The sequence below is a fragment of the Electrophorus electricus genome, chromosome 22 (genome assembly GCF_041902795.1).
Source record: "Electrophorus electricus isolate QZ-2024a chromosome 22, ASM4190279v1, whole genome shotgun sequence".
Lineage (NCBI taxonomy): Eukaryota > Metazoa > Chordata > Actinopteri > Gymnotiformes > Gymnotidae > Electrophorus > Electrophorus electricus.
This window is the reverse complement of record NC_137518.1, coordinates 2,451,015-2,476,289: the sequence shown is the minus strand read 5'-3', so window position 1 is coordinate 2,476,289 and position 25,275 is coordinate 2,451,015. Positions and strand designations below refer to the sequence as shown.

General features: G+C 46.8%; 3 protein-coding genes across 5 annotated transcripts in view; 1 reads left to right on the top strand and 2 right to left on the bottom strand.

Annotated features, from left to right (window-relative positions):
• Positions 1-68: 68 nt before the first annotated feature.
• On the top strand, positions 69-6,793 carry cfap107 (cilia and flagella associated protein 107). The gene is made up of 4 exons (XM_027024202.3): positions 69-289; positions 3,413-3,523; positions 5,388-5,562; positions 6,161-6,793. Exons 1-4 carry the CDS (start codon positions 200-202, stop codon positions 6,448-6,450), a joined length of 666 nt encoding a protein of 221 aa, XP_026880003.2. The 5' UTR covers positions 69-199; the 3' UTR covers positions 6,451-6,793.
• Positions 6,794-7,542: 749 nt separating this feature from the next.
• klhdc7a (kelch domain containing 7A) lies at positions 7,543-11,869 on the bottom strand. The gene has a single exon (XM_027025166.3). It carries the CDS (start codon positions 10,521-10,523, stop codon positions 8,127-8,129), a length of 2,397 nt encoding a protein of 798 aa, XP_026880967.2. The 5' UTR covers positions 10,524-11,869; the 3' UTR covers positions 7,543-8,126.
• Positions 11,870-13,302: 1,433 nt separating this feature from the next.
• The window catches only part of igsf21a (immunoglobin superfamily, member 21a), a 158,502-nt gene continuing 146,529 nt past the window's right edge, over positions 13,303-25,275 (bottom strand). For 2 of the 3 annotated variants that reach the window (XM_035520667.2, XM_081705610.1), the window contains 4 exons: positions 23,489-23,574; positions 20,750-20,942; positions 17,160-17,198; positions 13,303-14,718 (listed from right to left, as the gene is read on the bottom strand). In XM_035520667.2, coding sequence (XP_035376560.1) covers positions 14,642-14,718; positions 17,160-17,198; positions 20,750-20,942; positions 23,489-23,574 — 395 coding nt within the window. In that variant the 3' untranslated portion in view covers positions 13,303-14,641. The remainder of the gene's footprint in view (positions 14,719-17,159; positions 17,199-20,749; positions 20,943-23,488; positions 23,575-25,275) is intronic. The other variant, XM_081705611.1, reaches the window with a different exon arrangement.

Below are 25,275 nucleotides of genomic sequence, written 5' to 3'. Positions count from 1 at the left end.
GTGTTTATCATGCACATGGAGCAGAGTCCAAATCTTCTTCTGCAAAAGAATGAATGTTTGCTGTGTCCATGGCAACCCCCCCCCCCACACACACACTGTTACCATGTTACAATAGAAACTTGGGCCCATATCATTTTCTCTTTTACATTCCAGTATAACCACTGTGTAGCGTTCTAGGCTCACTGTAGAGGTGTCCACTATGCAGGGAGACAGTCGGCCTGGCTGGAGGACAGAGCAGAGGTATTCCCACAAAGTTCTCATTGGGAACTGGCTGGAGGAAAGACTACAGGTATTAACATGCAGCACCAACCCCCTCGCACTGCTCAAGGGACGCAGCGCACACAATAGACTTTTAGAATTAGCGTAAATGTAGCGCAATGATATACGTGTATGACATTTTATTGGTAATTTAGTTTAAATGTCATTGCACCATGGTAATGCAGCAAATGGTACAATGTTAATTATATAGCCATGCTATAAAAAGTCTCAACTCTTTTGTAGGCCATGTTTATCATGCGGTCTCACCTTTATGTTCGGTATTATTGTGCTCCAGTTTCCTGACACTTTTACTGACCACTATTGGGGGGTCAGTCAGGTTAGTGTCTTTGCAAAAAAAGAAAATTAATAAAAAGAAATACATGGCCGGCTCTTATAAGCACCACGCAGAAGTGATATTTAAAGAACAGGCGAAATGCAGAGACACCAATTAGTTTTTTTTTTACTGGGTTGGAGTTTATTTCACAGGAGCTGTCTAACTCAGCTCCTGTATTACTCTATTACTTTGTATTACTTTCTCTAATACTCTCTAACTCTAATACGTTATATGCACCTTCATTTTTAGCGCACATGGTCATGGGATCGACCTGCCCGGGTCTGCACCCTGACCCTTGCCTTTGCCTGCTATAAAGCTTTGCATCTTGAATTTCAGCCAGTGAGAATGATGCACAGTTTCACTGCGCTGCTCTTCCGTGCCTCCATGTGGTCTGCTGGTGTCACATTGACACAGGCAGGCGCAGGGACGTGCCGGATTTCATTGCTGAGATTACTTAACCCTACTGCCGCTTACCTGAGACCAATGGTGGATGTTGGCAAGAGCTTGCTGGATTGCACAGCCCAGCGTAGGTTATGAGAACATATGAGAATACACATGCCGAACTATACATTTCCTTGACGCTGAAACATTGTCAGAGGTTTACTGTTCGGCTAGCAGAAATCAGGACACTTTACAGAGAATTGGTGCGGGAAATACATATCACTATAGATGTTTCTTCAGTCTAGTTAGTGAGTACTTAAGAATTTATATTGCATAATGGTTTCTGATGAGCTGAGCTTAATGAGTTCAAGGTAAGACAGAATTTGTTAGGGTAATACAAGCCAATTATATACACAGTCCAATTGGTTACATGTAATGAAGCAATATAAATGTTGTAAATACCATAAATGCAGTACAGAAACACCCTATCCCAATGTTACCTAATAGAGAGAGGGAGAGAGAGAGCAAACCCAGTCGATAGATTTCTCCAAACCTCATCAGTCCACCAGCTCTACCATTACTCTCTTCTCAGCTCTTTCAACCACCCCCCCACCACAAAAAAAGAAAAATAAATAAATAAACAGGCCCACTGACCAATGAAAGGTAACCACTTACTGGTTTCAGCTCCACCATAGTACAACAATCAGGACTCAGACACAGGAAATCTCAACTGGTAGGACACTGATTTGCAGTCCCGAAACATGGCCAATTATAGTGGGGCAGGGCCAAAGTGACCACTGTGATCTGATCAACCTCTCACCATCTCTATGAGAGATCACAGATGTGCACAGCACTCGGGGCAGATGAGAACAAGACTTCACGCACTATGGTTTGGCCCCCTGGGCCACACAGAAGAGTCCCGCAGAGACAAAGTCCATTGTCACGTGCTCTGGTCTTTTGCAGAACATTCATTATCTCCAGACTTCAGAAATGTAGATGTGGACCATCTGCGAGCTAGCAGGCAGTCCCAGCTCCTCACCCTGTTTTGTTTTGTGAGGTGTCCAAGATGAGTGAAAGATCACAGTGGGTGTGAACAAGAACAAGACTTCTATTACCTGAGTTTGGCCTACAGGGACATGGGTATGCATTAGATACTGGCTAGGGAAGGTGGATCAAAGTCATAACCTACAAAATAAAGAATGGTTTTAGTCAGCTAAGGCAAGCTAAGATTATTAAACTGCTCTTCCGATAGTTCACCAAGATCATGTTTTAAAGTGCATCAAGCAATCCAGAAAATTCAAGTCTAGCCAATGCTTACCAAAAGGGCTCCCTAAAAGTGACGGTGTGTGCGCCTTGACCTGATGTCAACTTTCTAGCCAGTGCAAAGGAAATATGGAGTAAAAGGAAGAGTCGGAACAAAAATAGCACTGGGATGAAAGTAATCCTTATTCAGCCCATTTCCTGAGCAATGGCAGTTCATTTTTCTTGGACCACTGCCACCTAATGGGAGCTGCTTTTCATGCGAGCCATATGAACAAAGCAGAAACAATAGATACCAACCTGCAGAAATCTGAAACCCTGCTGGAGGTGGTGCAGGCACATGACACGGGTAAACAATCATGGTTTACAGAGCTGAGAAGTGCATCGAGGATCAGACATCCATGGTCTGTAGTTACATCATCAGCAGTGGACATGCAACCATACAGCTGAAGGATACATAAATCAGTATGGGTGGGTATGGGTTACAGAAGCTTTTGAAGACTGCTTAAAACAGTACATGTAAAGGACGTGTATCCAGAGTTTAGCGTCTCCACTCTGTAAGCAGGGCCTGACACTTGCAATTTTGACTTAGTCTGGACGTTAACTTTACGCTGTCTAAACTGCTGAATTTATTTAAAGACGCCCTTGTATCTCCAAGATCGAACAGGTGATTTAGAGTGTTTAAGCTTCTTTTGTATGCCTGTTTAAACCAGGTCAGCGTTTCTCATTAGCGGCTTCTGCGCTTGCAAATAGCTGCTGTCGTTTCAGAGTCTACAGGAGTAGTTGGCTGTGGCCTGAACCCAAGAAGTCCAGATTTTCTCTAGATGAGAGCCAGATTCTTCAGGCAAGGGCCAAGATCCATGTGAAAGTGGTTAGAGCCCTCCAGTTCCGCCTGCTCGGCCGAGCCGGAATGCTTGATGGGCCGGGATGTCAGATGAGTGGCATTTGTTCAGGTGACCAGCAGCCGTCTGGCTCCTACGGCTCAGAGAGAAAGAGTGAGACATAATGCGAGCCCAGGCGCAATCGATACAGAGGCTGAGGATGTACTTTGCTTGCTGAGTGCTGCTGTTAAGATATTTTCTCACTCTGTGTCTCTCCATCTCCCTGTCTCTCTCTCTGTCTTTCTCTGTTTCTGTCTCATACATTCTCTGTGTGTGTGTGTGTGTGTGTGTGAGTCAGTTCACCCAGGAATGCAAGCCACTGAGCAGCACCTATCGGCAAGACTTCAGGCTCTGGACAGAGCTCAAGCCGGATACGATCATGAGGCGGACAGCGCTGCGTCGAGCCGAGGTTTGGGCTGCGTGATCCACCACTTAAATGATCTCAATGTATCAAACACCCACAGACAACCCAAGACCCAGCTAGTCACTACAGCCACATTCATAACTGTGTCACTTACTCCAGCAAACAGCATAATTACAGAGCACACACACACACACACACACACACACACACACACACGGGTCAATGGAACTTATTCGGACCTTTTTCCATTCTCGCATAATCGCCAGCAACCTCCGTGAGTTTTGATAAGCCATGCTAAGGCTGCAGTGTCGTTTGGGCGAAGGTCATCTTTGCTCTTTGTTCGTATTTTTTTATTTTTCCCATGAAACGAAGAGTGCGTTACCCTGTTCTATCAATTTGCTCGTCTGATTCCGATTCAGAAATGGTATGCCAAAGACGAGTGGTTGTTCAAACCAAGGTGACGGTTGAGGTGGTTTGCTAGTTTATCGAGGGCTAAATTTAAAATTATTTTTTTAAAATAGCTTAAAATTTCCTCCTCTCAGTAAATAGCACAACTAATCGCTTTGGTCTCATTTGCAAAACATCTGCGTTTTATTGTTTGCTACGGATCAGTCTGATGGGTTTTCCTAACAGCTGCCGCCTTTTCAGATTTCTTCGAGCTTGACTAAGTGCCCAGAGTGATTCATCAAACCCTGCTGCAATTACAGTGTTCACGGCACATCTCAGCATGAGTGAGCCAGTGGCCGCCAACCTCTGATTTGCAGGGGAGAGACCGCTGTAAACGAGAGAGACTGTGCTGTAAATGAGAGAGACTGTGCTGTAAACGAGAGACTGCTGTAAACGAGAGAGACTGTGCTGTAAATGAGAGACACTGCTGTAAATGAGAGACTGCTGTAAACGAGAGAGGCCGTGCTGTAAACGAGAGAGGCCGTGCTCTAAATGCGAGAGACTGTGCTGTAAACAAGAGACTGCTGTAACTTAGAGAGACTGTGCTCTAAATGAGAGAGACTGTGCTGCAAAGAATAGAGACTGTGCTGTAAACGAGAGACTGTGCTCTAAATGAGAGAGAGACTGCTGTAAACTATAGTGAGTGTGCTGTGAATGAGAAAGACTGCTGTAATGCGAGAGACTGTGCTGTAAATGAGAGACTGCTGTAACTTAGAGAGACTGTGCTCTAAATGAGAGAGACTGTGCTCTAAATGAGTTTACTGTTGTAAACTATAGCGAGCGTGCTGGGAATGAGAGAGACTGCTGTAAACATCTCTGGTAGCTTGTGCATCTCCATCTCTGCATTTCTGCTCACGATGCTAACTCTGCGCTCGCGCTCCCTGCGAGAGACCTGGCTCACCTCTCCCTCTCCCAGTGAGGACACTGGCTTCTCTCACGTGACGGCCACGTGTGCGGTGATCTTTAGCCGAGTCCAACGCACCGTCGCTTTTCGTTATATTTTAATTGGCCACCTTACGTCCAACACCCATGCTGATGCACCTCCCCTCTTTATTTGTTGTCCAAGTGGTAATCTGTCGGTTTGCTACATGAGTATCACAATTAAAGACTGCAGTGATGTGAATTGCCCTTTGAGCGATCTGAGCTTGCAGCAGAGACTTTATTCAGTGTGGTGTTAAGCGTAATCAAGAGGTTGCATTTTTGCATACAGAACATTGAGATACTGGGACTAGGAAGCTAGACATGTTCATAAGATGCTGTAGTCAGACATTCGCTCACACATATTTAACAAGTTGAAAATTCTCCATAAATAGGCTAATAGAGCTTTGCATGTGCTTTGCGTCCATGTCACTCTTCAATTCTTCAAACCATCCACATATATTTGGTTAGAATAGTACTAAAAACATCCTGGTTGAGTATTCAGTGGATTTAATGTCACTGTTTGTATCATGTGTGTCTCCAGGGTCTTCCCACCAAGCTTCTCTTCTCCCACCATGACCCACCCACCTCCCAATATCTGGTTTCTCTCTACGACGAATCGTATGGCCGACGAGGCCCTTCCCACCTCCCTGCCCACCGCACCTGGCACTCTGACAAAATGGCCTGGGTCCCTGAGAGATCTGACCACCCGATCCATGGTACCCAACCACCTTGTGGCTCCAGGCGGTCGAGAACGAGGCTGTGTGTGCCCACGCAGCCAGCATGGCAGTCATTTCCAGTTGTCCCGGTTTTCAGAGGTGGTGCAATTGCTGGGTGATAGGTTAATTTAAGCGGTCAAAAGTGTGCTTTTGGAGCACTGTCACCCGACAGAGTTCTTTCCAGTTTTAATCTAACAAACTCTGATCAGGTTCATTGAGGCATTCAGGAGCACCTGAACACTGGAGCCAAACACTGGAGCCTGAACTCTACAGGGGGAAGACAGGAGTAGAGCTATGCACTCCTGGGTTCATTCACCCAACAAACATGACAGATAGATGACGGATGATGGGTTCATTGATAACCACTTGGTGTGGCATGCTAGCAAATCTGGCCGTGGGTTCTGTGAAGTCATAAAAGGAAAAAAGCCTTGTTATGGTTGCGTAATACACGTAGTTGTAGCTAAAAGTTACGTTCAGACAGAAAATGTTCCAAATCTGTCAGTTGGGTAATTAATGACTGCAGAGCAGAACAGCTGAGTCCTAAACTTTCACCCTCTTTCTTTTACACACGCACACACACACACACACACACACACAGGCCCCCCAACGAACTACGGTCTGGTGGAGACGCAGCGGGCACAGGTGGGACAACAGCAGGTGAAGGTGCCCGTGGTGAGTGTGTATAAGGATGCATACCCTCTTCCACCCACAAGTGCTTTCTGCCAGCCTCGACACGCCCGAGCGCCCTGCTTGATATCTGGCAGCAGCAGAGACCTGGAGCAGAACCTGAAGTGGAACCAGGCGCCTGGTGGGGCAGTCAGCCTGCTGCCCACCCACAACCCCGTGCCTAGCCTTGCGGAGGACTGGACAAAACACTTCTGGCCCTGAAAAGAGTTGAAGGCCAGTGGTGACAGCATGAAGCATTGAAAAATTGATATTAAACAGAGTTTTCAGTGTGACTCTTTTTTTGTGGAGTTTATATATTTACTAAATATTTATTTTCCGTGCTGAACATTTTTGGCATGGTTTTCATACAGTGTTTCAGGTTCAGTCATTTCTATTTTTTCAGGCATTTCAAGGAAAATGTCTGTTTTGTCTTTATTTGTGTATATATATATATATATATTAATGTATGGCAGACAGAGTGATAAAAGAGAAAGAAGAGATGGAATTGGCTATATTCGCTGATCCATATTTATCAGTTTATTCAATAATGGCCTGCAAATTCTCTTCTCCCTCATATCTGAGGATACAATTTGTTTCATTATTGTTCCCGAGTAGCTTTGCGGAGGCATGAATTGTTCCGTTTAACCGCTGCTGTGAACATGGGACGCGGGAGACTCTGATGAGACCCGTTCAACTCTCATTTCATTAGGCCTTTAATTACAGCAAATCAGCGTGTGTAATTACTGGGAATCAAAGATGCTTAGGTTTAATGGTCGTCTATCTGTGTCATAGTTTCCCTGCAGCCTGGCAATGCAGCTACACCCCTGTGTCTTTCTTTGTCGGTCGGTAATACAACACAAACAAATTGTGTATGTGTGTGTGTGTGGTCTTATAGCTTGTATGCATGGCCCGGTGAGTTCCCTCCAACCTCTTGTGACAGCCACACGATGGTGCTGTAGTCACAGATCACAGGTTGACGAGACAGACAGATGCAGTGCAGTGGACCACTCACCAGTGTTAAATCCGAGTATCCTTTTCATTATCTTTGTGTTGAACCAACTGGAGGCTCGGTTTCACGCATTCATTCGTGAGGCACATTGTGTTACAGAATTTTTTTCGTTAGCACGTTTCCTTGCATCAAATGTCTGCAGAGTTTGAATGCATGCAGATTTAATGACGATATATCAGGTGCTTGATACGTCATGGTTATGATCCTTGGGAATGCAGTAGAGGCTGAGAGGCAAAACTAGTACTAGAGATTGTACTGTTGCTTTTAAAGAGACCCTTGTTCATTTGACAACACAACAATTAATACACTGACTTCAGTAAAGGACATGCGTAAGACGTTTAATAATTTATCATCTTGTTATTCATGCATTATTCATGCGTGCGAGTTCTCAAACAGGAACGAGAGCAAGCGTGTCATGAATATCCTTATGTCATCTTCCATAAATCCGAGAAATGACAACCGTTTGCGTTTTTCATTACAGCAGCTTCAGTGATTGCTTTGCTCTACATATTAATGATTTGACATTTTGCTTATAGTGTTTCATAGCAGTATGTTTGTGTTTCAGGGCAGTATATTAGAGTGAAACAACTTTAAGCAGTAGCACTAGGCATTAGCAAGATTTAAGAGTTTACTTAAACTAAGAGTGGATGGGAAAACCCCAATAACAAACAGCTCTCATTGAACCGGCAGATTTATCTAGCCGAGAGTGTGTAATAAATCTGATCTTGCTTTACAATTACTGGCTTTAATAGCACTGATATTTCACTCCTACTGCCACTGATTAGGGGGACTATGCATTGCCGTGAAGTATTGAGGGCTTAATCTGGTCTTCGACTATGAACTGCGAGTTCTTACCGCTTAGCCTTTCACTGGCATGAGTTGACCTTGCTCAAACCCGGGTCTGAAGAGTGCTTTTATCAGGCAGGGCAAGGACAGAAGGGAACAGAATGCCCTTAGCAGCCGAGAGGACTTTTAAATCTTCTGCCACAAACCCTGGCGTCACGTCATCGGCGAGGAACCGCAAGGTGAACTGCCGACTGACGCAGTAGATGATGTCGTCCATAGCAACACACTGGAAGGCGGGGCAGTGTGCCATTCGCTTGTTGTAACACTCGTACCAGAGCCGTGACACGGCGTTGTAGCGGTGCACGCTAATGCCCATAGAGGAGTTCACGTCGAAGCGGTAGAGGGAGTTCCGGACCGCAACCATCTCCACGGTCCTCTCTCTGCTTCCCACCATCACGCTCTGCTTCCATGCGTCGGTCTTGGGGTTGTAGCGTAAGAGCGTGTACCTCAGAGTGCCCCCTGAGACAAAAAGCTCCCCGTTGCAAGCCGTGGCCTGGTGGGCAACAGCGAAAGTCTCATTGGGCAGCGGTGCAGTAAAGCTCCATCTGTTGGTCCTGGGGTCATAGCGCTCCACTGTTGACAGACACTCCCCTCCAATGGCATAGACGTGAGTCTGCAGGGACACAAGCTTACAGTGAGGCCTGGCCTCATTCATCGGGCAGATCTCAGTCCAGATGGAGGTCACGGGATTGTAACAAAACACCTTCTTTGAAGGAACCGCTAGGCGGCCAGTGCCTTGGAAGCCTGCAGCTACAAACAGGTAGTTGTCCAATGTGCACATGGCACAGCCCTTGGATAAGACTTCCTGAGGGATTTGACACTGAAGGTGCCAGGTGTCTTTGTAGTCATCATAGTAATATAGCCCACTGGATGCTTTAACAGCCTCGGCGCTGCTCGATTTGGATCGACATCTACTCCAGTCTGGTGACTCCATGTCTGCCACCATTAAGCATCTTCTGCCACTCATGCGTTGTCTCTGGATGTGATCCCGTTCGCCTGCCTTCAGCTGGCCGTACAGGGCTGGATCTCTCAGCACCTGCAGGAAATTGTCAGACATCACCCTGAGAGCAGCCTGGCGAAGAGCACCGTGTCTGTACCTCTTGGCCAGCACGAGTGCCTCCAGGCAGTTGCCTAAATCGAGCTTTCCAGTTAAACTCTCCAGCTCTGAACTTCCCAGGTTCTCTCGGGGATAGTTCAGGAACTTTGCTCTGGCCACGGTTTCTACTTGCGCTTCATCAGAGGGCTCGTTTTTATCGTCTGTTGTTTCTCTCGGCAAGTCAGAGGACGAGCGTGGCAGTGACTCAGCAAGAGGTTCTGGTGGACGACTGCGGGGTGTTGGGTTCGAGGGTGGAGGTGAAGGCACCTGGAGTTCAGAATGCGTGGCTGCAGCAAGGTAGCTGTCCTTGCGGATCAGAGCTGGCCTGACGGGTCTTGCCGGTTCGGATCTGATTGCAGATAGAGGTGGCATGTCTCCCTCAGCTGAGAATTCCAGATCTCTAATGATTAAGGAGGAAGGTAGGGGGCTGGGTGTTCGCGATCTGCCCATGATGTTGGCTAATCCTAAAAGTTGTGTATCGAACGAGGTTTCGGTTTCATACGGTCCAAATGTCGGGCTGAGAGAGTGGGTGGGGCTAAGGGAGTGGGCAGGGCTGAGAGAGTGGGTGGGGCTGAGCGACTGGGCAGGGCTGAGGTCAGAGATGGAATGCGAAGATGTCTCAACATAATAATCGTAAATCTTCCCGCGTACTCCAGTGCACTGATGACCCCGCCCCTCCAAGACCAGGTCAGCATTCTCCACTTTGATCTCTGCCTTTGACTGGAACCTGGAGAACATGCCCATATGACCCAACTCCTGCCTGAGCTCTCTGCCAACCTCAATGCCACCTTCAAGCTTTCTCAGCAGACATGGTGAACGAGGCCCAGCTGGACTGCCAGTCGGGGTGTTTGAATGGTCGTGAGCTCCTAATGTCAACTCTGATATATGCCCTACTGCCTCATCCTTTGCCTTGTGTGCATATTGGCCACAATCCTCCATGCTACACTCCCCTGGCGAAGGAGAATTTTCCGCCGCGTTGTTTGCACAATCCTCAGTACAGGTTTTAAGCTGCTCCTTTTTAAGCACGGCATTTGTTTTCTCCAGTTCAAAGATTTCTTGCCTGGAGTCCTCTGAGGATTGCCGAGGCAGACTTTCTCCATTAGAATCCTCTTTCGTGGCTCGGTCCTGGGGTTGCAACGATGTTTCGCAGTTGCTGCAGGCTTCAGGGCCCGTCTCACTGTTCCTGGGCCGAGGGATTGTGGCGTCGGTCTGTGTTTGGCCTTGAGCCCTGGAGCTGTAGTATCTGTAAGCCCAGGAGATGAGCACGACGGCGGCCACAGACAAGGTCAGCTTCCCCAAGAGCTGCATGTCAAAGCGCACTCCCAAAAGATCTGCTATTGGCATTTCTTGCCTGAAAGGTTTTGGCAGTCCGCTGGATGTTGGATGTTTACTTGGGATGTTGCCTTGAGCTCATCCCAGCCCGTGTAACTCGCTGGTGAGGACAGTAGCAAACTGTCAACTCTTTCTCTTGCTACAGAGGACCAGCAACCTGATACCTGCAGGGAAGAGAATTTGCATACTGCACACCATGGGGTGGAGACCAATGTATTGTTCACCTGGTGCAAGCAATTGCTATAAACCTAGTGTTAAAAAAACATAGATATGGCAGTGTCTGAGTGTTTGCTTCGGTCCCATGAAGGAGTTATCGAAGAGGTATTTGCAGGTAACAGTGAAATGTTCTCTCATTTGAGTAAGTGGCTTCACATTGCTTTAAAGAATGTCAAATTGAAACAAAGCATTACTGCCATTTCTCTCTTATTCATATGGTAAACAATGTGGCATTTAACAGTGAGGCCTGTGTCTTCAAACAAGATGTGCGAATGAAACGAGGACCGTTTACAAGAAAAAACATTGAATGGGGTTTAGTTCTATTCGCAGATTCTCAAACCCAAAACACGCCCAGCGGCAAATGTCAATGGAGAATTTGCATTAGTGTTAAGGGTGGAGATGTCGGATGTAAGATCATAAACAGACCCAAAGTTTGAATGACCAGAGTAAGGCTGTTTGCACAGTCAAAGCTGTTCAGGTTCCTTGCTAATGCAAAATATTATTCAAACAGGTTGTACATAAAATAGTGCAGATCACTGTCTGGTATCTCTACTTTAAAACATTGGTTTAAATGTTCTTTTGAGGAGTCGTGTGTAAGGTCTTCTGGAGAACCGGGGCTACTAGTTGGCTGTTTAGCATTTTTACAGTGCAACGACTGATTCTGGGCTATGGCACTTTACTGCTACCTGATAGCACTGTTATTTTGTCTGCTCTGAGGAAACTTGAACCGGCAAACACAGTCAAGCCTGAATAATTCAGCTGCGTTACGCAGGACTGCTCCTGCAACCCTCTGCTTTCCACACGCGGCGTCGAAGACCGAACGGAACAGCGGGCCTGGCAGCATATGAATTTTGTCAGGCTCCATCTGTTATAATCAGCATCAAAATATACAAATGAATCTGACACCAACCCTGGCTGGCGTTATTCAGTGAATGAAAGTTTGCTTGTTTTTCAGTTATCATTCAGGTGAATATCATCTACTCATAGATACTGTTAGCTGATGATACACGCTGTTGAACCCACAAGGCTTCCTCTCTTTTGATTGCTTCTCTTAAAGTGGAAAAATAACCTAGAAATAAACGCCACAGAAAATGTGATAACCTTAATCCAGTAATCAATAAAACATTTCAGATCAGACTCAGAAACAGTCACCAATAACACCAATAACACCTGAAGGCAAAGTGCATTTCATAGAATAATTACAATGGGATATATGTGCAATTGATTTCCATGTACATCTGTTCAAATATATCCTTTATTTTCAAATACATAGATGGCATTGCATGTTTGTTTGTTTGTTTGTTTATTTATTTATTTTTCGCATATTCTAGTCCTAATGGGCGTTTTTTCCCCCCTGAGGCTATTGGTGAAAACAGCATGTTGCTTGCAGGTCTTTCTTTCATGAATGCTATGATTCTGTAAACAAACTAATGGTTTGGTGGGCGTTATTCATGCAGAATAATTAAGCCGTTAAATGACAATTTCAGCAATTCTGTGATGCTTTTATTGGATCTGACTATCCCGATGCCTTCTGTGAATGTGAATAGAGACACGAACAGGCTGTACTGCAAAGGATCGTCAAATCTAAGAAGGCACTGAAACAGAACAAATGTTTCAGACCATGACAGGAGGACGAAAAGGAAAGAAAAAAAAAAGAAACAGAGACCGAGGAAATCTAACAGAGTTGAGAAGAGAGCAGAAATAAGCCTCGTTCAGTTCATCGTGCTCTCAAAGAGCCCGGTGTCGTAAGAGTGAGGGGAATGCCGGAAGGTTGGAACACAAATCAGACAGGACTGGGGACTCTCTGGCCTATTTCATTAAGCCCATACAATCTCCCCTCGTACCCGAGCTTGCATCCTAATCCTTTAATACACTGTGTGTCTGGAATGGCTTAAATTGCAATTCTTCTGAACGTGGAGAAAATGAGGAAAAAAAAGAAAAAAAAAAAAAACCCACTGGATTACTTTTACAGGAGGGCAGCCTGGCAGACGGCGAGCGGCAGAGGACAAAAAGGTACACACCGGCATAAAAGTGCTCGCGGGGGCCTTCTGTAGGAGAGAGTTAAGGAGGCTTTGGAGCGAGTTTAGCTCTCGTCTGTCTGTGGTATTAGCGGAGGAGGCTGGCATGCTGACGCACGCTACGGTGGCTCACTTTAAACACGCAGCGCCCGCGGGGGGTGGTCGAGGAGGAGGAGGAGGAGGAGGAGGTCGAAGGTGCCGGCTTTGGATTTGGATGAAAGGTGGGATCCAACCGTGCTTTCATTTACCTTCCAAATGCATAGTTGGTCCATCCCACACCCAGCCTGGTGAAGGGCAACGGGGATTGTTTAAGGGAAAAAGTCCTTGCACAGGGTAAAATGTGAACACATCAACACTTAAGACTGTGCCAGAACATATAATACCTAGGGCTGATAATCATACTTTTCTGCACAGTCTATATGATCCTCTAAATATTGGCTTCATCCTTCGCTGGAGGCAAGCGGCATGGGAGTTTATCTAGCCACAAATGTAAATGCAAACACACATTAGAGCTCCTCAGTCAGAACGTACTACACACAGCAGCACACACAGTCATGTCAAGTTGATCATCTCTCATTTTTAATACAGGTGATATGAGACAAATGCAACCCTGTTTACACTGTTTGCTTTTTTTTTGAGGGGGTGGGTGGCGTAATGAGTAACATGATCCTAGCAGTAACTGTTAGGAGAGAGTCACATACTGTACACAATGTAGGTCACTGAATATTTTATGCGACAAGAAAAGAGGGCGGGAACTGGGGGGGGGTGGGGGGGGTATTGGGACGAGAGAGGCCGGGGGCTTCCCCCAAACACACGGGGATGAGAAATAATCATCAGGTCACATGCACCATGGCGTCCGCGGAGCGGCGGCGCAACGGTATGGAACATGAAGTCAGAAGGAAGGGCACGCTTTGGGAGTCGCCGATCCTGGAAAGCCTTGTGATGAATTCTCATGACACGTACTGCGGAGGACCGCGTGTAAGCAATTAAGCCATCAAATGCTGACCTCCTGTCCTGGTTCCCCACGCCTGCTACCCACAACCCCCTTATAACTTTGAATCTGATTTTTTTTTATATATATATTTCTCAGTATTTACAGGGATGTACACAAAATACATTTAAAAAGAGGGTGTTCCTTTACTCTTCAAAGAAAATGTCACCAGTTCACAGGACTTTAGAATCGAGTCTTTTTTTCTCCTTTTTTTTTTTTCGCTTATTTGATTGTTTTGTTTTTGTACATTCCAGCCAGGAGCCATTCATGAAAGAATAGTGTGCTAAAAACAGAAACACTGCAAAAGAGTGATGTCCAGAAAAAGGTCGTGTGTCCCGCTTGTGCTAGAGAACAGGAGAGCGGAGGAGGGCCTGAAAGGAGCCTCCGTTACCGTCTTTGTCTCTTCTCGGCCGTCCAGATCACGGTCCCAGGCTAAAGTCTGGGATCCTGTTTCATCTTATTTCACTGACACACCCTGACTGACAGTGGCGAAACAAAACAAACAACAAAAAAACCCAAACCCAAAACAAAAGTGTGTGTGTGACGCCAATAATTATATGGAGGGAGTTATTTCTTATATCGAGTGTTTTAAAAAAAAAAAAAAAAAATTATAAACACGGATACATCATCGTCGTCCTTGTCGTTTGATTTTTATTTTTTTTCCCCCATGTCTTTACATGAAAAGGTAAAAGGTAGAAGAAGCACAGCGCCCCCTAGTGGGGACACAGACGTCTTCCAAAGACTGACACGGGGCGGGTCTCTTCACAGTCTGTTCGAGTGTGTGCGCGAATATGTGGAGGTGTGTGCTTGCTGGGCGCGGACGTGTGAGTGTGGGCATTCCTGTTTATTGATATTTTCTTATTTCTCTTCTTCGTCGCGGTTTTTCCCGTCTCCGTGACGCACGCTCACGTCAGCTCCGCGGTCACTGTGAGCGCGAGCAGCAGCCACCTCAGCCAGACCGCGCGCCAACCGGGAGCTCCACCTGCGAAGGGCGAAGCACGCGGTCAGAAACGCGTAGGTCATACGTCACATCCGCGCTCCGCCCCGAACCTCGTCATTCGTATGTAGTCATGGGTGACGTAATATGTAAAACCAAAATAAATGATTCAAACACAGCACACGGCGCAAAGTCATCGTTCATCTACACTAAAATCATGATGTAAGCTCTGTTGTCTATTTAAAAAAAAAAATTATTTCACCTGCACATTATATATTCAGTCACTTTAACTAATAGGCTTTAAATACTCACCTGGATTATAGTCAAGGCATAAAACAAACAATGGACATAGCCTTTGAAAAAGGATAACTGACAATCACAGTAACAAAATGTGTGTGTGTTTTTGTTTTACAATCGCAGCGACATAGATGAACAGGGTCTGAGAGTCAGCTGACAGAGCTGCAGAGGGAAGAAAAACGTCTGGAGCAAATGTGCAGCCTCATCAGCCAGAGAAACGAGCTCAACCTCGGAGCCATTCTGAAGCAACACGACAAGCAGAAGATCACTGTCAGGGCCAAAGCGAAGCCGAGCAGGGCAGCTTCCCCATCCCAACAACCCTTTGGCCTTCCAGACCAGCACGGGACGGATTTAGCGCCCCGGTAGTCCGGCCTCCATAAACATGTTCTAAAAAAACAACAACAAAAAACTGCTCCGTGTTTCAAAGGCTGTCGTTCTGAGACCTCCTGGACCAGACGCCAGGAAGTGCAGGCATAAGGAACGCAAAACCCGGTCCTCTGAGAAAAACGTGGTCTGATGGCTTCTTTTTTTTTTAACGTTCTTACAACATCCAGAAATAGTGTTTATGTTTGGAACCGAACGATGCCTTCAACCCAGAATCGTGTTGAACATGGCGCTGGGTCCATAATCCTCAAGGCGACTGTGTCGTGGGAGCGAATAAGTGAAACGATTACTCGCTGAGATAAAAAACACGAGGACCCCGTGAACCCCGTGTTACAAACACTGTTCGCGTGCACGAATCTGTCTTCACCTCTTGAATGTTAGCATGGTATGGTGTTTCACAAAACAAAGCGCATATTTTTTTTAAATTATAACTTGTTTCTCATGAAAACTTTTAAAGTCAGTACGCATCTGGGAAAAAAAAAAAAGGTTTCTTTCATTCATTATGAGGTACATGGAGACGGCCTCTCCTTGCGCCTGCGTGCCTCTCTAAAGCTATAACCGAGTGCAGCAGCAGGCAGTGACCCAGCAGATTCTGCGATAGTGCACTGTAATTGCCTAATGCCCTGTAAAGCCTTTTTGAGTGAGCTGCACACTAATGCCAAGTGACTGCAGGCACAACTCGTACACATATTACACAATTTTCAATAACCACGCAAAGATGACGGCCGACACAGGCGTTTTGCGCTGCGCTCTATCACGGGACACTGTCCTCCAACAACTTCAGCCGTTGGCCTGGACTCATAGGAGTGGCGCCTCTGTTTGGCGGCACATTTTGTGAGCTGGAATGCGGAATACTAAGGGTCTGGTTTGCGGTTCTGACTGCTACTCAGATGCGCGTGCGGTCACCTCCTTGGGGTCTTGTTCTACACGTCATTTGACTTGCATATGAGGGGGCGCCGACTCTGTCCCTACATTCGCACACCTGCTCATAGGCGCATTTGCATATTCAAATGAACATCCGTAGACACTGCGGCGTGCATAGGGGAAGGTGGATGTGGAAGAAGCAGAGAGACCAAGAGGGAGAAAGAGGGAGAGAGAGACAGCATGACAGGAAGAGAGAGCGAGAGAGAGAAACAGAGAAGGGTGTCTCATATTTCCATTCCTCCATCTGACAATTCGTCATCTTTACATATGAGTCTCCAGGAAACTGCAAATGAGCCAATGAGGTATGAATAAACCAACTGGAATTCATCAGTGTACCGTGTTTGCAGCGACTGTGCAGCGGTGAGCGATGACTCGCCACTAGTGCGCAAACGGCGGCGAGGCACCCAGCAGCCTCGGCGCCCAGCGCGGACGGCCGCATCCGCCGCTCCTCAGTGAGTGCCCGGCTCCTTCGGACGGCAAACTCACAACACCGCATCCACGGTGGTGGTGTCACGACGCCACCCTCCGCCACGGAGCTACATGCCCACAGTGGACTTCCCCGCTTGTTTCAGCTGGGAAGGCAGCTTGCGTTGCTAACCGGCTCAGAGAGTTTCTCCCACATGACGCCGATCAGGCCTGCGCTCTTTCTTCTTGAAGCCCCAGAAATATTACCGATGTGAGGATCCGATTTTGAATCCGTGTGCTGGGTTGGGGGGGGGGGGTATACTGCAGTGATTTTTCACAAGTGCCTCTCTTGTCATTTCAAATCTGTCACAGAGCTTCCTCGAACAGAAGAGCAGGCAGGAGAAAGGAGGAGGGAAAAGTCTCTCGCACACCAGGCCAGAACCCCTGTGTGCAGCACCTGATGCCGCCATACTTACTGTTTTGATTCTGTGTGTTTTTCATCATACTTGGGTTTTCTGTAGAAAAGGAAAGATCACAGAGAGAGAGAGAGAGAGAGAGAGAGAGAGGCAGGGATGGGGAAGAGAGAAACAGAAACACACACACACACACACACACAGACAGAGAAAAAGCATGTGTTAGATGCACCAATAAGAGCTGCCATTGGCTGGTCGGCTAGAGAAGGTGTTACAACATGACAGCGTGGCCTCATGGACAGAGCGAGACCCTTTTTCTTCAGTCATAGGCCAGCAAAGTTCGGCTACAGTACAGGAAGGCTATCAAAGCGCCCCCGTGACAGTGGGGGGCCTGGCCAATTGTGATCTAGAGGGAGGAGAGATGGCCTGTGGGAACCAGTGGGTGATTAAAACTAATCGCACCTGTGGCTCGCTAACAGTATCTTACTGATAGGCTGCCTTCTCTGCCAGCAGGAGCCGGACCGAGAGGGTAGGCCCGCTGCAGGAGAGCGAACTGTGGCGAAGGAGCCGGTGGAATTAATTTGCCTTATTTATTTGGGTCGGCTTGTTGTTGTTTGTTTATAGAATAATAATGAGGACTCTGTATCATAGACTTGCGTTTATACTGCCGTGCTGATCAGAGGAATTGCTAGCACCTTTCTGACCTTATTGAGCCCTCTGAAGATGCCAGTCTACACACACACACACACACACACAGCCAGCATTATCCAAGAATCATCTTCCACATGATTGGCCCCTCATCCTGTTCCATGGCAGACATCTTGCCAGTGCCTTAAGCTATGAGCTCCATCCTGTCTTACCACTAATCTTGATTCTTTATTACAGCTGTCAGGCAGGTAACGCAGGGCTCTGAGCCCGGCGCGTCAGGCGCTGACGGCCAGCGTGCTTGTGCTCAGTCATCCAGCCAGCATCTCCTCTGCCTGACTCCCAGGCTACAGGGAAGGACTGAGGCTACTCCATCAGGCCGATTCACTCCCCTGCCCACCCCGGAGGTAGAGGGAGCACTGCTGGATGTAGTCGGGTCGTGAAATGGACATTAATGCTCTTTGTGCGCAATCTGTCCCCAAGACGGCACCTTTCGCAAAGCAGCACTTCTCACCAAATGGCTTCCTCCCATCCACCCCGGTCCACCCAGCGATTTGTGAATTTTCGGATGTTAATGAGGCTCTGGCTAACAGGCCATTTGTCAGATAATGGACTGCCTGTCCTTCTTTCCAGTCAATATTTGGGGCTGTTCACGGGCCCTGCCACAAAGGCTGCGGCACCTGCTGCTTAACGAGCTGGTCTCCTCCGTTCAGCGCTCCCTGGGTCAACTGGTATGCTTATTTTAAGGGACTGTTTAACAGGCCAAATTTAGAAACATAATGTTTGCTTTGTGTTTGTAACTGTCGCCAATTTTTCATGGGGGGACAGAGAGCAAAAATAGAGAATAAATGTGCGTACAGCTGCAAGAAAAAGTTTTAGAAAAAAAGGATTTAATGTGGAAATCCATGAATTACCTGGATTTCTGCATTAATTACCCATAAAACATGTCAACTAAGTCACACAACAGACAAATACTAAGTAACACTACACAACTCTGCCTAAACTTATCGTCCACCCTAACAATCGAATCTCTTGTCAATAGTGAACAACATCGTGTAAATACTCAAAGTCTAGGGTAGAAAATGTAAATGGTTATTTGTATTAAATATTTGGTAGCACCTACTTTATCAGCAATAACCTCCATACACAGCAGATGGGAGAAACTTTACATCATACACATTTATGGGCTTCTTTGCAAGCACAATTCTCTTCAGGTTTTCAGACTCGACTATGCTAAGGTCCGCATTCCGGCATACCCATTCCAGAACGTGAATTTCATTCCGTTTGTGCCACTCTGTTGTTGATTTACTTCTGAATTTTGGACCATATTGTCGTTGCCTCACTCGTGGTCTATTAAGCTTCAGGTAACACCCATGAATCCTCAGATTCTCCTAGAAAACTTCATGCTAAAAGTTTTTAATTAATTACTCCCTCAAAGACAGCAAGCTGTCCAGGCCCTGAGGCAGCCAACAAGGCCCAGACCGCTGTGCATCCTCCCGCCACGCTTCACGGTTGGGGGGCGGCTTCTGAAATTGATGTGCGGGACGTTTCTGCCAGATTTTCTCAGATTTGTTTCATCTGTCCGTAGAATGTTCTCAGAAGCATGGTGGGACCTGCAGATGAGGAAAGCCTTTGCCTTGTTCTTCCCTCCAAGTTATCTTTGCTCAGTGCTTTCCTCATAGTGGACACATTCATAGAGACTAGGCCCATGCACTGGTCCCTTCCTGTCATCCTAAATCTCCTTTTCATCTCCTACGGCACGATCTTCTTGGGACCTCCACTCCTAGGGCAAGCAGAAACAGTGTGGAATTTCTTCCATCCACACACAGTGTTACACCTCTCTGTTATTCTTCTTCAAATGTCTTCTTGAATTTCTTTTGAGTGCAGTCTGGTCCCCATGAACACCTCTTTATAGAGAAGATCAGACTGTCCGTAAGCAGGCTTTCTTATAGGGTGGGGTGCCTCTAAGCCACACCTCCAGAATCATCTCATTTGAGAATCATCTCATTTGAGAATGTGGAAGATCTTCTACAAGTGTGGACCTTCTAGGTTAATGATGAGCTCAATGTGATGTGAAGACGTGCCATTGTATTCGTTATTAGCTTAGCAGTTTGTGGTGACTGAGTCCACTTTATTTAATGCAGAAATCCAAGATATTTAAAAGGTTTGTAACACCCTCTCTAAATGAATAGCATATGTTATCCACAAACGTCTTTCTTACATCTGTGTTTGTGTGTGTTTTTGTATGTGTGTGTGTTTGAGAGCACCACTGCAGTAATCTTGTTGATAATCATTGCCATTTGTGGAGAGACTGCCGCGCCGCCGGGGGCCGACCGGCGTCTCGTCAGACCCGGGCGCAGGTCCCGGCAGGGAGAAACAGTGACACCTACAGGTGCAGTGATGACTTGCACCAGCCTGGCAACAACCTAGCAACCTTTGCCTTGTTGAGCATAAAGAGAGGAGCGTACAGCTACTCTCATCCTCTCTCAGTTTGCAGCTTTTTAGTGCGTGAATAAAGATATAACTTGTTTATGTATATTTTTGTTTATAATAATGTGTCCGTGGAAATAATGTATCTGTGGTCCTTGAGTAAGGCATATCCAATAATCAAAGGTTGTATGCAATAACTTGAAAAGGAAGTTGATAAAGTTATATGGAGTCAGTATGGAATTACATTTTCTATCATTTAAACATATCTCAGTAATGTGTAAGGACACACAGCAGGAAAGCAGGACTGATGTTCTGGCCAGTGTTCTACAACAGTGCTCAAGGACATAAGGTTGTTGCATGTTGCAGTGTGTGTGTGTGTGTGTGTGTGTGTGTGTGTGTGTGTGTGTGTGTGCACACATGGGTATGCGTGGGTGTACATGTGTGTGCATGGATGTACATTTGTGTACGTGTGTGTGTGTGTGTGTGTGTACATTCGTGTATCCGTGTTTGTTCATGCACACGAGCACCTCTGTGTGTGTGTCCGAGTGTGTGTACGCACGTGCTGAGGCCCGACTCACCAAAGACGATGAGGCGTGTATGTGTGTCGGTGGAGCCCAGCGGGTTCTGGGCAGTGCATCGGTACATGGAGCCATTGAGATCGGCGGGCACCCGCTCCAGAAGCAGCTCCTCCCCCTCCCGCTCGGAGCTGCCGTCCAGCAGTCGACCACCCACCCGCGTCCAGGTGAACAAGGGCTCTGGGAACACCTCGTTCTGTAGGACCAGGGAGAGGCCAGAGAGTGCATGTGTGGTGCGGTCAGCAGCCGAAGATGCACAAATACTCCCGAATACTTTTAAGAAGGGAAACAAACGGCATATGCAGCTATAACTCATCTCGTAAGATCAGTAATACAAACCCATTAGCAGCACACTTTGGTAAGTTAACATTATGAATAAATAATTTGTTTAATTTTGTATTTCTCTGCTGTTCTCCCCGAAGATTCAACACATGCCAGTCGACACAGTTCTCTTTCTTTCCACTGAAGTTTTTTATTTAGAATTCCGCCAATTATCAAGACGGTTTTTCGCTAAAGAGGAAACCCAGCTGAGTCTCTGGATTCGTTGGACCCCAGAGCAAACTCTCATTGATCCAGGACGCAAATAGCAGAGGATTTTAGCAGGAGGGGAAGAGGGCAGGAATGGTTAGGAGGTTATTCCAAGCTACAGGCAAATTACACCAAACGCGGAGAGGATGCACCAGTGTTAATTCACTACTGAATGTTTAATAGTTGCTGTGTTCATTCAGTTCTACAGGTTTGGCCGTGTAGGCATATTGCACAGAGATATGGGATTCATATCTAGGTTTATTATATGTTATATGCTTTTTAAGGGAGGTTTGTGTGTGCGTGCGTGCGTGTGAGGTGGGGATGCAACCTATGGACATTACAAGGAGAAACACCTCCACTTGTGGCATTTATATGGTAAATCATGATCCATCGAGATCTGCTGTTGCACTTTGTGGAGATTGTGGAGCAGGATAATTGGTTGCAGCCAAAGCCATGAAAAGACAAGCTGCCCGTGGTCTCTGCGTGATAAGTAAGTGTCGGGCGTCATCCATCTGGCTCAGCAGCCTCGTCTGGGGAGGCCACATGACCTTTGATAATGACCGATAGAAGACTCGGGCTTGACTGTGTGTCACCGGCCGCTCCCTGACAGCGACGGCATGAGTTTGCGCTGAATGGTGGTAGCGTGAGATTCAAAGGGAGGGGGGAAGGAAGAGGAAGAAGGAAAGAAACGTAGACTGAAAGAATGCATGGGAAGTGTCCGTCGACATTTCTGAGTCATCTACCTCTCGGCTCTTTCCTAGAGTGGATTAGGAGATGTGAGTGGGCCAGACTTAAAGCTCCTGTCATCTTCACCCACAAAACCATCAATAAGACACTGAAGCTAATACTAAAGAAAATAAATATAAAAAATATAGAAAATATGAACGAGATTGATGGTCTTTGAAGACAGAAAATCAACAAAAGGAAGGTTTTTTTTTTCTTTTAAATCCCATTAAAAAGTGAGAGAGAGAGAGAGAGAGAGAGAGAGAGAGAGAGAGAGAGAGAGATGCATGTGTTGATCTGCACTTGAAACCCAGGGCCATGATCGAGCAAAGGTTAAGGAGAATTTCTCTATTTCATTCATATAAATCTCCATTCACAGAGCACAATACAGAGCAAAATCTAATTTGGCTGGAGTTTCCAGTCTGTTTATAGTGACCATTTATAACAATATCTAAGGGAGCATTCTAAATACACACACAGAGATCCCGGGTTTGATCGTAGGAGTGTTATGTGCCCTGACTCTGTCAGATCTACTACCCTTCTCTGCATTTCGGCCATTATAATGAACAACAATAAGAAAATTGTATAATAAAAACAAGCCGGCGCATCGTTCACGCCCTCATGGCCCTGAATATCCACGAAGGTGATTTAAATGGGCCAGCGCATCAGTGTCCAGAACACCTCCCGCCTCGACGGCCTTGGCCAGGCTTCTGCCTGTCAGGTGTGGCCCTGCATTAACTCCGGAGCCACTGTTTCATTATTCTGTGGGTTTGAGGCAGATTTCCTGGTTTTGATGGTTTGCCTTAAAACAGCTGGCTGCATCATTTCCTCACTAAGCTGAGGAGCAAATTTCAATCCAGCGCTTCTGACAGCTAAGCACTCACAGCTAGAGAACACAAACACACACACACACTTATATACATAGATATGTGCTTGGCCAAAATCAGCTAGAGGATACAGCCAAAAATGAGACACATGTACATTGCACACATATATCAGGCAGATGGCTGGTTCAGTTGTCATTTCCTGGAGGTGAGCCTGACAAACAGCAAGTCAACGCTGTAAGAATCTCTAAAGACACTAGATCTCTCCGTCAAGCAAACACTACAAGGCTCTCTAAAGGAGCAGGAATTAGCCACAAAAATGGCTCTGTGAGATGACTGATTTCATACTGCACTCCACTCTAAAACACCCCTCGACTGACTGAGGTTTCACAGAAAGATGCATGCCTGAGTCGTGTGACTCACCAGAGACACCCAACACTCTGAGACGGGTCCTGCGCCATTTACAGTGGCAGCGTACAGAGAAACGAAAAATGACTTCAAAATTGTCTCATGCTGACTGTTCACTGCCCTGTGTAAGAGAGTGGCCGCTATAGTGGTCAGCTGTCACAGGCTTAACTGAACACAAGGTCTCCTCAAATCCAAAACAGAACATAGCCTTAGTTTTGCCCCACCCCACCCCCCCCATCCCCATCCCAGGAGAACCTACCTGGAATCCTTGCACTATGATGCGGACCGTGTCTCCAACCTTTGCCCTGGCTGGGCTCATCTGGAGCTTGGGACCTTTCGGAGCCGCTGCGGAGAAACAAGACCAAAGGAAGACCTGATCAACCTCCTCGTGGCACACTGCTTAAATCTGGACCGAGGCCATTCCGTCCACCGAACACAAGCACTATCGGTGAAGGTCATGGACTTGGACATTGAGGTCATTGTCAGGACTCTGGGGCTTCCTCCTCCCTTTGATCTGAGAGACCGAGGAGGATTTATTCCCCAGGAGAGACAAAGAACTAAATTGGGTAGATAATCATTACTGGAAGAGAAACAGAGCGTGTGAGGCAGCGGGTGGAGGTAGTGAGATAAGACACGCTCGCAGAACTAATTCCCTTGTCTTGTACGGACGGAAGCCCACAGATGGGTTTAATTTGGGCCCTGAGAGAGGTTGGGCGTGGAGAGTTGGGAGGAACATATTGTGACCTTCCAAGGCACCAGTGATTTCTCTCGTGTGCGCGGAGGGGAGATAAGTCACAAGTTTCACCCATGCTGTGAAAACGAGAAGCCCTGCTTCCTTCAGAAGAAGGCTCCCACTGGTAAAATAGTGGTGGGAGTTTATGGGAAAGGAGATTGAATGTTATCGAGGAGTCCAATTGGCACCACTTTAACTGGTTCTGCATCGTCTGCCATGATCGGCAATTTCCCCCCTCCACAGCCCCGAGTCTCACAAAAACGAGGTTTGTGGACCATATGTGAGTGCTAATGCAGAGTTCCAGAGCTCAGCTTTGTGAATCAGGACTCAGAACTACGACCCAAACACACACCCCGGTGAGGCCTATTTTGAGTCCCTGTTGTAGGTTAGTAGCCCTCCTACTTAGCCACTAGCCACAATGGAGATCATCTGACTGATGGAAAAAAAACGTTTGAAACAATAGCGAATCGCATTTCTCGTCATCAATCAAGTCACACAGTGTCCAGGGCAGCTAATGAGGCATCTTGGAATTTTAGTCAGTTTACCAATTACGTCCTGTCACTGCCTAATAGATTATGATTTCCATCTTCACATCTGTAATGGCTCCCGAGAACGGGGCTTTCACACATAAATCAAGTCACAGCAAGGGACCATACAAATGAAGAAAGCCTTTAGAGAGCATGCCTTATTACTGAAGCAGGTTTAGATATTGGTACCAGACAGAGTGTTGGGGGAGGCGGAGGATGGGGGACCTGAGAGGAGATACACCGGAGAGATTAAGAGCTTGTCGAGACATGAATCATGATTCGATGGCTCCATCGATTTTCCCTAAGAAAACCGTTGAGGAACACAGGAACCGAGCACTCGAATACAGACCGCCCACCCCCCCACCCTGGCAAATGCTTGAATTAAGGGATTGATAAGTTGGATCGCCTAACCTGAGCCTCCAGGTTGTGAGGTGAGAGTGGGCCAAATGCCTTTGGTGTTTACTTGGCCTCAATGTTTATCCGACAGCCCTGCCGGCGTGGGCCATCACGTGTGGTGATACATCACAGCGCCCTCCAACCTACGTTGTGTTTCTGAGCACTGGTTGTCGCAGGAAGTAATGGTTGGCAAGTGCACGTCATTGCTTTTGAGCAGTCTCGTAAAAAATCAGAAGACCGTGGGGGGTGTGGATATGCAGGAACGCCACGTTCCAAGGTTAACGGCAGCGACGGAAACGGATGGACCCCTTGAGCTGGCCCGGCCTGGTCTTGCCGAGGACCACAGCTGGACAATCTTGCTATCCTTATTTGATCCTGTCCACCCAACCA

Bases quoted from the DNA above. Each gene is read 5' to 3' on its own strand.
- klhdc7a (XM_027025166.3), bottom strand. From the start codon at position 10,523: ATGCCAATAGCAGATCTTTTGGGAGTGCGCTTTGACATGCAGCTCTTG.
- cfap107 (XM_027024202.3), top strand. From the start codon at position 200: ATGCAGGGAGACAGTCGGCCTGGCTGGAGGACAGAGCAGAGGTATTCC. The intron at 3,524-5,387 runs GTTTGGGCTGCG...GTGTGTCTCCAG, and splicing joins CAGCGCTGCGTCGAGCCGAG to GGTCTTCCCACCAAGCTTCT. The intron at 5,563-6,160 runs GTACCCAACCAC...ACACACACACAG, and splicing joins ATCTGACCACCCGATCCATG to GCCCCCCAACGAACTACGGT.